Source organism: Centroberyx gerrardi, chromosome 16 (assembly GCF_048128805.1).
Source record: "Centroberyx gerrardi isolate f3 chromosome 16, fCenGer3.hap1.cur.20231027, whole genome shotgun sequence".
NCBI lineage: Eukaryota > Metazoa > Chordata > Actinopteri > Beryciformes > Berycidae > Centroberyx > Centroberyx gerrardi.
Genome location: NC_136012.1, coordinates 11,197,843 through 11,210,107, shown reverse-complemented (window position 1 = coordinate 11,210,107; position 12,265 = coordinate 11,197,843). Strand labels below are relative to the sequence as shown.

The window sequence follows — 12,265 nt, the reverse complement described above, 5'->3', positions numbered from 1 at the left end:
GCCATTTTTTAAGCAAGCAAGAATATGCAAAAAATTTTGGGATTTATAAAGGCAAACTGATGTTGATGTGATGTTTCTGTATTTAATTTTCAACAAATTTACAAATTAAATTCCTAAACATATTCATTATGGGGTATTTTGTGTAGACAGTTCACAAAAAACTCAGTTTAATCCATTTTTAATTCAGACTGCAGCACCAGAAAATGAGGAAAAAATCAAGGAGATTGAATACTTTCTGAAGTCATTGTATCTATCATACTCACACAGCTGGGCATGATATGGGAAACAATACTATTTTCAGTGGCAAAGAGTTGAGAGACGCTACAACTGAGACATGTTGCTTTTACAACACTTACTAGAACAGTCACATTCAGTTCTCATTGTATGTAGAATAGAATAGAACAGAATAAACTTTATTGTCCAGCCGAGGCAGGAAAATTGTCCTTGGTCTCACCCAGGAAAATATAAACACAAACATGTCTACAAGATAAAAACATCAACAAAACATCACATTAACAGAACAAAGATCTATCAACTGTACAACAGTGCATTCATACCCATGGTGTACAGCCTACACTCCCATATTTAAGTTTACTGTAGTTTGTTGTAGCCAAAAAAGAAAAGGTATTTTAATTGGTTGCATTCTGATATAATCTGTACAAGATTAGAACTATCACGTTTAATAGTTGCATAATTCCATTCAGTGAATAAACATCTTTTAATGGTTGCAAGTCAGTCTTAGTTGGTCCACTACATGAAACGGAAGATTCAGGGGGGTGAGACTGAAATATTGATTGAAGAGGTCAAATGTACTGATTCATGTACATGTACCTGAATATACCAACACAATAAAATTATTTAGGTATTATTTAGGTATTTACAGCAATCAGTCACACATTAAAATTAATTTGTTTCTTTGCATATCCATCTGAGCATCTGACTGGATATATGCACAAATTTCACCTGAAGCCAGAAGCAGTGCCTGGGAGTAGCTTGCTCAAGGACACTTTGACCCGGAAGCACACACTAGCTGTTGTTGGGATTGGATCTGTAACCTTTGGGGTGCAGGACAGTCTCTCTCGTCCTCTAATATAGGGATAACTGAGATGATGACTTTCAGATCATCCAAGACTTGCTGCAAATTCTCTGCTGTCTCCCTGATTGATCGGACAAATCTCATGATATCAGATCTGATTGGATCAGCCTGTGGGTTTGACGTGGCCTTCGATGTGGAGGGCACTAGTGCAGATCTGTCAGAGATGGGCACTAATGCTCTGGTGTCAGCCGCAGTTACTACCTCAGAACAGGTTTTGTCTTTTACCACTGCTGCCTTTGCCTGTCTAATATGGTGGATCTCTTTAGCATCCATGGCAATGAAGAAGATATCTGCTGCCACAAACAAACCAGAGAGCACACCTGTTGCTACCTCTGCCACACGAACTGCCCTGGCTGTCTGTGCTGCCACCCTGCCAATGTTCATCACTTGAACTAGTCGGACCAGTTCAGCAATGCCGCCCACTCCTCTGCCTGCCCTGATGCCAAGCCTTACCAGGTTTTCTTGACTGCAATTGCTACGCTCAAGGTCAAGTGAATCAGCTTTGTCAGCTGAGTCACACCTCCTCCTGATATTCTCTAAGCCATTGTTGATCACCTGAAGCCACATGACTACAGCATTAATTTTCTCGTCAAACTCTTTAATGATGCTTCGGATAGCTTTACGATCAGAGGATTGGTTGACCATATTAGTGATGTTCGAGGCACCAGCAGTGGCCCCACCAGTTGCAGCCACCCCTATACCGACCCCAGTGACCACAAGGGAGGCCCCCAGAGTGAAGGGGGCCAGAATAAGGCCCACTATGGACGTAATTCCCCCCATTGCACCGATAACTCCCCCCGTCAGACTGCCAATGGTGGTGCCCTGGTGCACACGCTCCAAACCGTCTGCCACAGCTCTCAGCTTGTCCAAGTTGGTGTGAAGTTCCTCCACAGTTTCTTTGCTCTATCCAAAAAACATAGAAAGTGTCAATGGACAAACAGGTAGAAAAAGGAATAGACAGATATTTAAATTTTCTCATCTTTTAGGTTGTTAGTTGATCGAGAATGACGCAAGTTGTGTATTACATGCCCATTCAGTAATATTTTATAACACTTGGGAAAGACGGCAATATCTACTAATACAGAAAAGTTGGTAGGATAAATTAGAGATGTGGGACATATGTGGTGCTCTTTTGTGGTAATTAAGTCAAACCTTTTTTGAGAGAAAACTAATAACAAAGGGTCTCCCCAGAATCTCGCTGGCTGAAGGTCTTAAGTCATGGTATTTCCTGAATATGTCACTCAGGAGTTCGCAGAGCTCAAGTGAGTAGCACTCTGGGAGAGACGGGTAAGGACCACGTAGTATCTTGGGGATTAGCTTGGCTATATCGTCTGAGAACTGAAGGATAATTATTGTTAGAAAATATTCAAAGTTCTAAAAGACAAAGGACAACATGAAGGAGGAGGTTATATCAGCATGGTAACCGCTCCGTAGGGGATATTATATAAGTCTTAATGGAAAAAACAGACAACAGTGATAGTCAGTTTATGCAATCATGTAAACGGCTTAATCAGACTATTGCCTTAATCGCAGTATTGGCAATAGTCACATTATTGTGTGCATGTAAATTCACTCAATGTGTATTGAGCGAATTTGTGCTTCATAAAATGATGTGATGGCTTTTAATATGAAAGACCAGCTCCCACTGTGATGAAACTGTTCACCAGTTAAACTGTGACTGAAGCAATAACCATATTTGCATGTTTAAAGTAAATTCATGAATTTATTTATTTTAAATATTGTCGATTTGAAATAAAGTTAGATGCTGAAAGTCCTTCTACTTCCTTCACGTTCATATAATTTCAAAAATCAACGTCACTTCCACCTCCTGCAGCAGGCCCCAGGTGATCAGGATCACGTGACAGGGGCCTGCTGCTGGAGCAAACAGAGAGGGGCCTGACGCTGCAGGCCTGCAGCCAGACCATTCTCTATTGAAGACCACCCAAGTCAAAACCAAGAACAAGGGTGGTCAAAACCAATAAACTGTTGTCAAGCAATGCTTCTAACTGAATTTGGGCAGCTACAGGGGAAAATATTCCACTAACTTCAGCCATTCAAAAGATGCAAAGGTTCAAGCAGAAAATGGCAGGAGACACATTCAAAAAAGAATGTAAACAAAAGAAACATTACATATGAAGTTTGAGACTGATGCCCGAGACCAAGACAGAGAACAATTAGGTCCAAACCCAAGACCATGAAAACTCTGGGTAATACTTACTGCTAGCTTTAGAGTGCACAGCTCATGGAGTATGCATCCTACTGTCCAAATGTCACTGCAAATAAAACATAAGTCATTATTATCTTTTTGTCATTGTGATTGTTAAATTGTTGTTGTCAGGTTAAAAACATCTCCTCAATAAGTCAGATATACAGCACGAAAAATCCAACATATAAGAAACCTTATTTTACAGCAATGCATGGAATGTACATTTGATTGTCATATACTGATGAGACACAATTGTTACATTGTAACAATGTTAAATCAAAATATATTAGGAAACTTTTTAAGTTGTATATATTTTAAAGATATCAAATAATACATACATACATAATTTTACTGTAATATGTTTTCCCAAAATGGATCAATAGCATTTTGAGTATTGTATTGAGAATACATCCACAACAATACGTCCAAAATTAATTTTCTGGTAAGAGCTGGTAGAGGATATAAATTTGCCAGCCAAAGTGAAGGTTTACCAACTGGTAATTTCCCATCCTGGTGCAAAGCTCTTTACCTTTTAGCATTGAACATCTCATCTGTCAAGGTTTCTGGTGGCGAGTAATTTATTGCTCCTTTTTCCGAAGGATTTGAATTAGTGGTTGACGGAGAGGTTGAGCTGTGTGAACAAAAAATATATTTATAGGATAATAAAAAACTGTATCCTAACTGATAAATACATTAATGAGGTATATTAAGTATATGATGTTTGATTATCTTTTTTATAATTAGTAGTATACAGTACTTTTCATTGATTTTCCCAAATCCACCCAAGTGCACTGTTCCAAATTCTGTGAGAAATACAGTCTAAAAAAGAAAAGGTAAAATCTTAGCTTTAAATTACTAGTTTCTCTAAATTCAAAACATAATAATTGACCATAATATATTAATTGCTCATAATGTAGAAAAATCAAATTAATGTAATAAAGCCCATAACGTAGGAAAAATCCAATAACATAATAAAATCTTGAAATCCTGTAACGTAATAGCTTTTTCCATAACGTAATAACTTCTAATGTTATTGCTAGTTTATTACATTACAGTGTAATGTAATGTAATATTTGTTCTAAATAATGTAATAACATAAACCAGTAATGTAATGATAGTCTAAAATGTCTTTTAATTTACTGTGTTGTTCTTTTTGGTGTAGACTTTTTGGTGCTTTGGGATCAACTCCCTTTGGTACCACATTTTATCACCAGTGTTGTAGTTTGCTTCATTCTGTGCTTTGTGCTGCCTTTCATAATTTCCAGTATACCCTGTGATATTTTAATAGCTTTGTTGAATACTTTGATGTACTCTGTGCTACTCTCTGGTACTAAGAAATACTTTGTGATTCTTGTAACATGCTTTGTGGCACTTGGAGATCATCTGTGGTAAAGTAATAAATGGTCAATAACGTGGTAAGTTATTACATTATGGGCAAAAATGCTACTATGTTACAGGTTCAAGATTTTATCACATTATTGGATTTTTATTTTTTTTTGTTATTGTGTTATGGTCAATTATTTTGTTTTGGGCCTTTACAAGCATTGGTAAATAATTAACTTTGAACTTGACAGTTGTTCAAAATGTATTTAAATGTGTATTTGCTACTTAGATATTTGATATATATGAAATAATATAATAATGTATCAGACATATATTTAATAAATAGGTTGGTAGTAACTTACCTTTATCTTTATTAATGTTCAATAGTAATAAAGCAGTAGCCAACCTTGTATTAGCATTTTAGTTGCATATTAAGGGTGCTTCCACCATCATCAGGTAATATGCTGACAAATGTATAATTACTTAGACACAAATCAAAAACTGCAGTGACAGCCAAGAGTGTAATGATTCACTGATTAACATATTTGTTAACCATGCTGTGGCCATGCAGGCTATTGCTAATCAATTCTGTAGAACTTAAGATTAGGTGCCACAAGCAATATTTAAGATTTTCAAATATCAAATTGGACACTTTTGTTAACTTTGCAACATTTCGTGAAATGAGAAAATGTTAGGAACAATTTATTTAGATGAATAATGATCACTTCCTCAATATATTTAATACGTTTATAAAGCAAGATAGCTAACGGGTATTTAATGTGGAAACACACTTTGAGTGATCTTTACTAAATCAAACCATCGTTGTGAATGTGTACAGTTAACTACTTAACTAACGTTCCTTCAGGACATCAAAATTTAAGATCAAATTAGATACTTTTGTATATTGTTCTTCCATAGTTTTAGTGACATGAGCAAATGTCAGAAAAGGTTGATTTAAGTTAATAATTATTACCCCCTCAATATATGTAATATATTTAAAAAGCAATGGGTTAAGATAGTTAAGATGGTTAACCATCAGTGTGAATGTGTGCAGTACCTTTGGCATCAGGTCTTTGTGAAGTAGACCTTTATCATGAATGTACTTCATAGCCATACAGATCTGAATGAGCCAGTTCAGTATCTATCACAAAAGGAAGAGTTTGGTCCAAAGTGAGATATTCACATTTGGAAAACAAATGACCCCTACTTTTAAAACGCAATTCATCTCACAAAATAAAAACAAATCATGGTACCTCTTAAAGAATTGCAGGTATCTTAAGTCATTGGATGAGAATGGTAACTATATAACAGACTTGAACATCATGAACTTTCATCATGAACTTTCATCACTTTCCCCCCCAAATATACAGTAGACTTTTTAAATGATCATGTGAATTTATATAAACTCAAACATAGTTTTCAACTGTAGCACAGTGAACAAAACTTTTTCCTATTATTTTTAATTAAATTTTTTCCAATATTTTTTTCCTGTTATGCATAACTGTTCCCCAGCCACAAGAACATTTCTTACATCTTTAGTCTGAGCACTGTTTTGACTCTCAAACCCCTTACTCTTGCTTTCTTGTAATGTTGGTGACGAAAGAATATAAATACATTCTACTGTTGTAGTGATTGTAAGTTGCTCTGGATAAGGGCTAAATCAGCTAAATATAAAGGTAAATTTGAAATGATATCGAATAAAAAAATTGTTTTATACCTGGCACTCCTCAAACTCTCCTCCAGATTCTCTCTTCTCTTTGATCTTTTCAGCGAGGCTTCCACCCTGACAATAGTCCATCACTATGTAGTAAGTGTCCCCGTCTATGAAGAATAGGAAATATAGAGTTTGTGAGACATCATCAAGATATTCTCACTATGTATAAGATAATTCATAATAAAACACTATAACAATACATTAGATGAGCCCTGTTATATCATTTATATAGTACTGTACATGAGCAAGGATATTTAACATATTTTTATTTTATCAAGTGGTTAGATTTAAAGATTTTGATTTAATGCTTTTTCAAAAATACATCAGTTTTCATAGGTAGCTCCAGTTAACACAACTGGACTTTGTCTTGATTGGCTCCAAAACAACTGCTGCAATCCTTCCAGTTTGTCAGGTTTGCAACACTTAAAGAAATAGTTCACCCAAAAATGAAAATTTGGTCATTATCTACTACTCTTCCCTCATGTCATTCAAAACACTGGTCAAGTTTGTCCACATAACACACAGCGAGTTTGTATAACTTGCTGTGTCATTTTTTGGTGAACGATTCCTTTAAATCCATGGAACTTGTATTGTCTACCAACCAGGGAGCAGTGCTATGCTTCCCGCTGCGCCTCTCTCCCCACAGGGAGGCAGGGACATAGGTTAATTTATAATTTCTCATAGCACTAATTAATTGTTTATATGTGTTATTGATCGTATGTACACACAGGCCTCCCAGCGCATGGCTGGTCTCAATAGTAGTACAATCCTGTACTCATCAGTCTGTTTTTTTTTTCAGGAGCCAAACCTTGAGAGGCTGTCCCAGACTGGGTGTCACGCCTATCGCTTCGCTCACCTAACCCTAACCCTAATTGATACAGTTACAGTGTTACACATGCCACAGTGAAAGAGTTACAGTAGTTTGCAGCAACATAAAATGTATTATATTGAAATGGACACTTAAGTGGATTAAGTGTGATCTTGGCACAAGACAGTACATTTTAAAAGGAATGTAAAAAAGGAATGAAAAAGGAATAATTATACACTATAGGACTTTAAATAGATTTCTCAAGGCTTACCTTGAAAAGAATTCTTGCTGCTCACAATATGAGGATGGCTTGTTGTTTTGAGGATTTCTATCTCTGACTTTAATGCTGCAACAGTATTCCTGGGGATCTGTTAAAAACACTACTGGCATAAGAACGGTTGGTCAGAGTGACCATCCTGCCTCTGGCAGCTCAAAGTTTGATGCATCAACATACTAAACCTTGACTTAAAAGACACTGAACCTCTACCTGCTACTGCTGCTACTAGGCCCTGCTGCTGCTTCCCTCTGCGCTCCCCTTCCCCCAAGTTATGCCCCTCCTGCACTCACTCCGCTGGCTGCATGGCTGCATATCATATTTAAAACCCTACAATAATGATCCGTCAAAGTTTCAAAGATTTGGCTGAATTTGCCACTGACAGTGGTTGGACCACAGGAAAAAAGTAGCATTATTCAGAAATATGGCGAATATGGCTTTTTACTGGAATGCAGTAGGCAGTGGTTGTGCTGCATATACAGGAGGAAAATAACAATAGTTATGCATGGGAACTCTAGTTCTATGATCACAGGCTTTGCTCTCTAATGGGGCTCTGTTGGCTTGGCCACTCACTTAGTTGCCTCAGTACACTGAAAATTTGCATGCAGGTGCTCAGCCAAGCAGGGCCTATTCACTAATTGGACTGTGTGGAACATGGCCCACTGTTTGGACCATGTTCCACACATTCCAATTGGTACAGCACCTGAGCAAGTTATGGTTTGTGATCAATTGGAAGAAGAGGGTTCCACAGCAGGTCAGCGGGGTGGGTTCAGGGATCAGCTTTTAGGGATAGTACTCAGCCGGGCTGACTGTTCAAGGATGGCAGTGGGGTTTCCCCCCCCGTGATTCTCGAGCGAGCCTCACCATACCTCACCGTGTTAGGCAATTGCTGAATGGCAAACAGTGGTCTTGTCTCTGTTCAAGGCCCGTCTCAAGGCCGCGGGAAAAGGTTCTTTGGGACAAGCGGCTGACCCGCTGCTCTTGTGCAGAGACAGAGAGCAGGCAGCGCTGTGGAGTGTCAGACGATGCCGTCCTCAGAAATGTTGTCGTCCTCAGGCACTGAAGACAAGTGGATGAGGTGTGAGGTTCCTCCGGCTGTTTTATAGGGGGAACGCCATAGGTTTGATAGGCTCATCCGGATTGGCTGAGCACGTGCATGCACATTTTTAGTAGGCATCTGAGGCAACTAGATGAGTGACTAAACCAATAGAGCCCCATTAGAGGGTGAAGCCCATTATTTTGGGGGCTATAAGGGGGCGGCTAACATGGTGTACTGATCAAATTGATCTCAACTTCCCTGGATAAATAAGGGTTAAAAACAGGTTGACAAAGAACCTGTCTGGTTTCGTTTCAAAGATCCTGTGGTAACAAAGTCTGACAAGGTCTCAGTTCAACTTTTGTACACACAAATGCAGAAGAATCTTGTTAATTTGGAACAAAATGCTGGTTGCGAGATTTTGGAATGTTTACATACATGTTTCATATTTTAATATGAAATAAAGGCAAAAAGTGCAGGAGCTCACCACCTACCTTAGCCAAATTGATCTCTTTTATCAGAAATGTGTCGCCTTCCTTTGTGGCTACAACACCGTTTTCTGTTTCTCTTTCAAAAATGTAACCATGCTTCTTAAGGATGCTCTGTTCACTGCCCATCTTTGTTGTTATTGCCTAGTGACACACACACACATACACACACACACACACACACCATCATCTTCAGTGACAATCTACCAATAAGGAAAGTTCAAAGTAAAAAAATCACCATTTGAGCATTTAAGAAGTGGTAACCTCATAGCAGACTAGCAGGAACAGTGGCCAAGTCAAAATAGATCTTGGCTGAAAAAAGCACCTGCAATTCCTAATTGATTTTGCTCATAATTGATTCCAGATCCTTCAAATTCATTTTTATTTCAATGAGAAAACAGCATTTCAGTATAAAATTGTTTTGATCTGCGTACAGCAAAAAAAAAAAACACACACAAAAAAAACACCTCAAATATAAAACATGTATTATGAAAATATAATATAATGTAATATAATATAAATACCCAAATGTAAAGCCCATGTGTGATCAGACAGCAATGAATGATGCTCTGCTCTAACAACCAAAACTGAAACATACAGTTTATAGAGACTTTATATGGTTCCACCCACATGATCCTCCTGTTTTGAATCTTCCTATCACAGCCTTCCAAGTGAGCCATGGAAGTATTACATTGACAGACCTTAATGATAGAAGCTGTGGTAATGATCATAATAAAACTGAATACAGTAATAAACTTAATTTGTACAGTACTTCTCAAAACAGAGTTAGAAAGTGCACGTAGGTTAGGCAGGTAATTTGTTTTGTGATGGACTGTTGATTCGCTCTCTAATCACTAGGCTCGTTCTCTATAAAGTCCTTTGAGACATTATTGTGATGAAGGACAACTTTTCTAACCATTACAGATGGGGCAGAGCAGAAAACAAGGCAGGTCCAGAAAACCTGTAAGGGACAAATAAATCGATGGGACTTTGACTCTGGGAGAAGGCGGAGCAGATATGGAGTTCATGGATTTTATTGTTTTATTATTTTTATTGTAATATGGAAGATGTACAGCATGTTACTTTACAGCATGTGACTCTACAATTGTGTAAGTGTGTGTGTGTGTGTGTGTGTGTGTGTGTGTCCTTGCATGAGTGTGTGAGGTTTTTTGTGATATTTTAATGACTACAAGGCAGCTGCTCCAACTGTAGATTGCTGCAGTCAGTTGCAAATGGGGGCAGAGAGCAAGGGCAACGGCCACATACGTGATTGTTTGTGTGTGTGTGTGTGTTTGTGTGCGTGTGTGTGTGTGTGAGAGAGAGAGAGAAACCAAACTAAAGGCAATGTAGCTAAGACACTGTGAATTTGAGAAAATACCTGCGCTGCAAATACTGAATAGAAAACTGTATGATGTCCGTAAACAAACGCAGGGGAGAAAAGGGGGGAAGAATTTATTAAGCTGTGTTTAGTGACAGTAAAACAAACAGGAAATTGTGTCAAGTCAAAAGTCTGTTGAAACAGAAGGGTTGTGGTTTTCTGTCTGTCTGGCCTATATTCTCTCACAGAACAGATACAACAGAGAGCCATGGGAAAACAGCGCAGCATAGAACATGTAAGTTCTGACATGTAAGCAACAGCGGCACAATGGGTGTGTTTCCCAGTCCAAACAGTCTGGTTAGATAAACCATATGTTCAGTAGGATTAGTTTGGATTCAATTTAATACATCCAATAAGTCATTATCTACAGCAAGCTACAGATCAACTGCTGGACCTCATTAAACCATAGCAAATCTCTGAAACCCTCACTGATGTATCAGAGGACTTGATCACTCAGACTACAATATGGGAGCCGGCTGCTCACCTGTGATTCTATTGATGCCATTGATTAGATTGTGGAAATTGAACCCTCAACCTACTGCCTGGGCTGAACTCATTAATCAGCGGACTTGATTGGCCTTCCAGCAACGTCCTTTGCTCTGATTGGTCTCCAAGGGTGTTTATTGATTGATCAGACAGATTAACATCCGCAGGTGGTGCTCAATGCTGGAATCCTATTGGGCAAATTGATCCCCACTTCAGAGTCACTGCCTGAGGTATCTAAGACTGGGATTAATTATAATTGGAATTTGTTTTGGCTGTTTCACAAAAGTTGACATTTTGGAGATATGAGGTTTTCACCCGGCAACAGCGATTTGGTAGCCGGGGCAGTGTACACAGGCTGGTGGTATGGGGCCTGCAGTTGGAGATTCATTTCCAGTTCTATTTATTTCGTCTCTCAGCCACTTTCTTCCCTTCAATAGAAACTGTAAAGGCGCTCTTTAGACAGGATAATGACATGCTTCCTTGGCTGCCAAAGCTTTATAAAGGAGCTCAATTGGCATTTTCCCGTTGCAATAATGGGAAGAAAACTTTATCTACACAAGTGAAGTCTCAGTGTAGTTTATTTCTGTTTAGCCTCTGTCTAGTTCATTTCTTTAATCTCTTGTGTAGAAAGTGAACCTCTGTATAGTTTTTTCTTTAGGTCTATTCTGAGAAATGAGAAAGTGGAAAAATGACAAATAGAAAGTGACTGTAGAATTTGATCAACTGATATTTGGCTGTTTTCACTACGCCTAGTACCCAAGAGGAGCTGGCTCAGATAAATACTGTATGTTCAGAAAGTTTTTCTCCATAGAGTTAGCGATACTGTGCTAGATGTGGAAGCCTGACCAGTGCAGATGATGTCTATTTGGTTTCATCCACTACAGTCGTCGGTCAAGCAGTTTGTTCTGAAGAATTTACTGTGCGTTCATCAGCTGGTGGGAAGGTCAGACATTCGGGACTTCCAAGTCGGCTGCTAAACAGCGTCGTATTCATGTGGTATTTTGAAAATCTAAATCAAATCAAATCCAGAAGACATTAAACAAACATGGACCTCCTGCAGCTTAACAATTTGACAAACTTCATTCAAACAAATGTCAGGTCAGTCTGGCTCACTACAAACTTGCAATAAAGCTGCATGAGTATGTGTCGCGGGTCAGAAGTGTATTAACACCCCATATGTATTATGTTTGAACTGTTGTGGGGTGGGGAAAGACTGTATTATGGACAGACTGGGGGTAGGGGGGAGGAGATTATCCTGGTTGTGCCCCGTGCTTTGTTTCCTGATCCCAATTAGGCTGATCGGGTGCACCTGCGGGGGAGGAATGAGCAGGAGGAGCAGAAGAGGAAGGGACGCTGAAAAGGAGAGGTGGTCGGGCAAGAGGGAGGAAGCAACACCGAGAGCTGGGAGCGAAGCGACGGCCTTAGCACACTAGTCCGCCGACAAAGGGATGGTCGT

General features: G+C 38.8%; 1 protein-coding gene across 1 annotated transcript; it reads right to left on the bottom strand.

The window, feature by feature from the left end:
- Window positions 1-997: 997 nt before the first annotated feature.
- LOC139918927 (uncharacterized) lies at window positions 998-9,074 on the bottom strand. Its single transcript, XM_071908468.2, has 8 exons — window positions 8,952-9,074; window positions 7,419-7,515; window positions 6,343-6,446; window positions 5,683-5,766; window positions 4,060-4,121; window positions 3,315-3,369; window positions 2,249-2,434; window positions 998-1,999 (listed from the first exon to the last, which is right to left on the bottom strand). The coding sequence occupies exons 1-8, from the start codon at window positions 9,072-9,074 to the stop codon at window positions 998-1,000; spliced, it is 1,713 nt and encodes a 570-aa protein (XP_071764569.2).
- Between the last annotated feature and the right edge of the window lie 3,191 nt (window positions 9,075-12,265).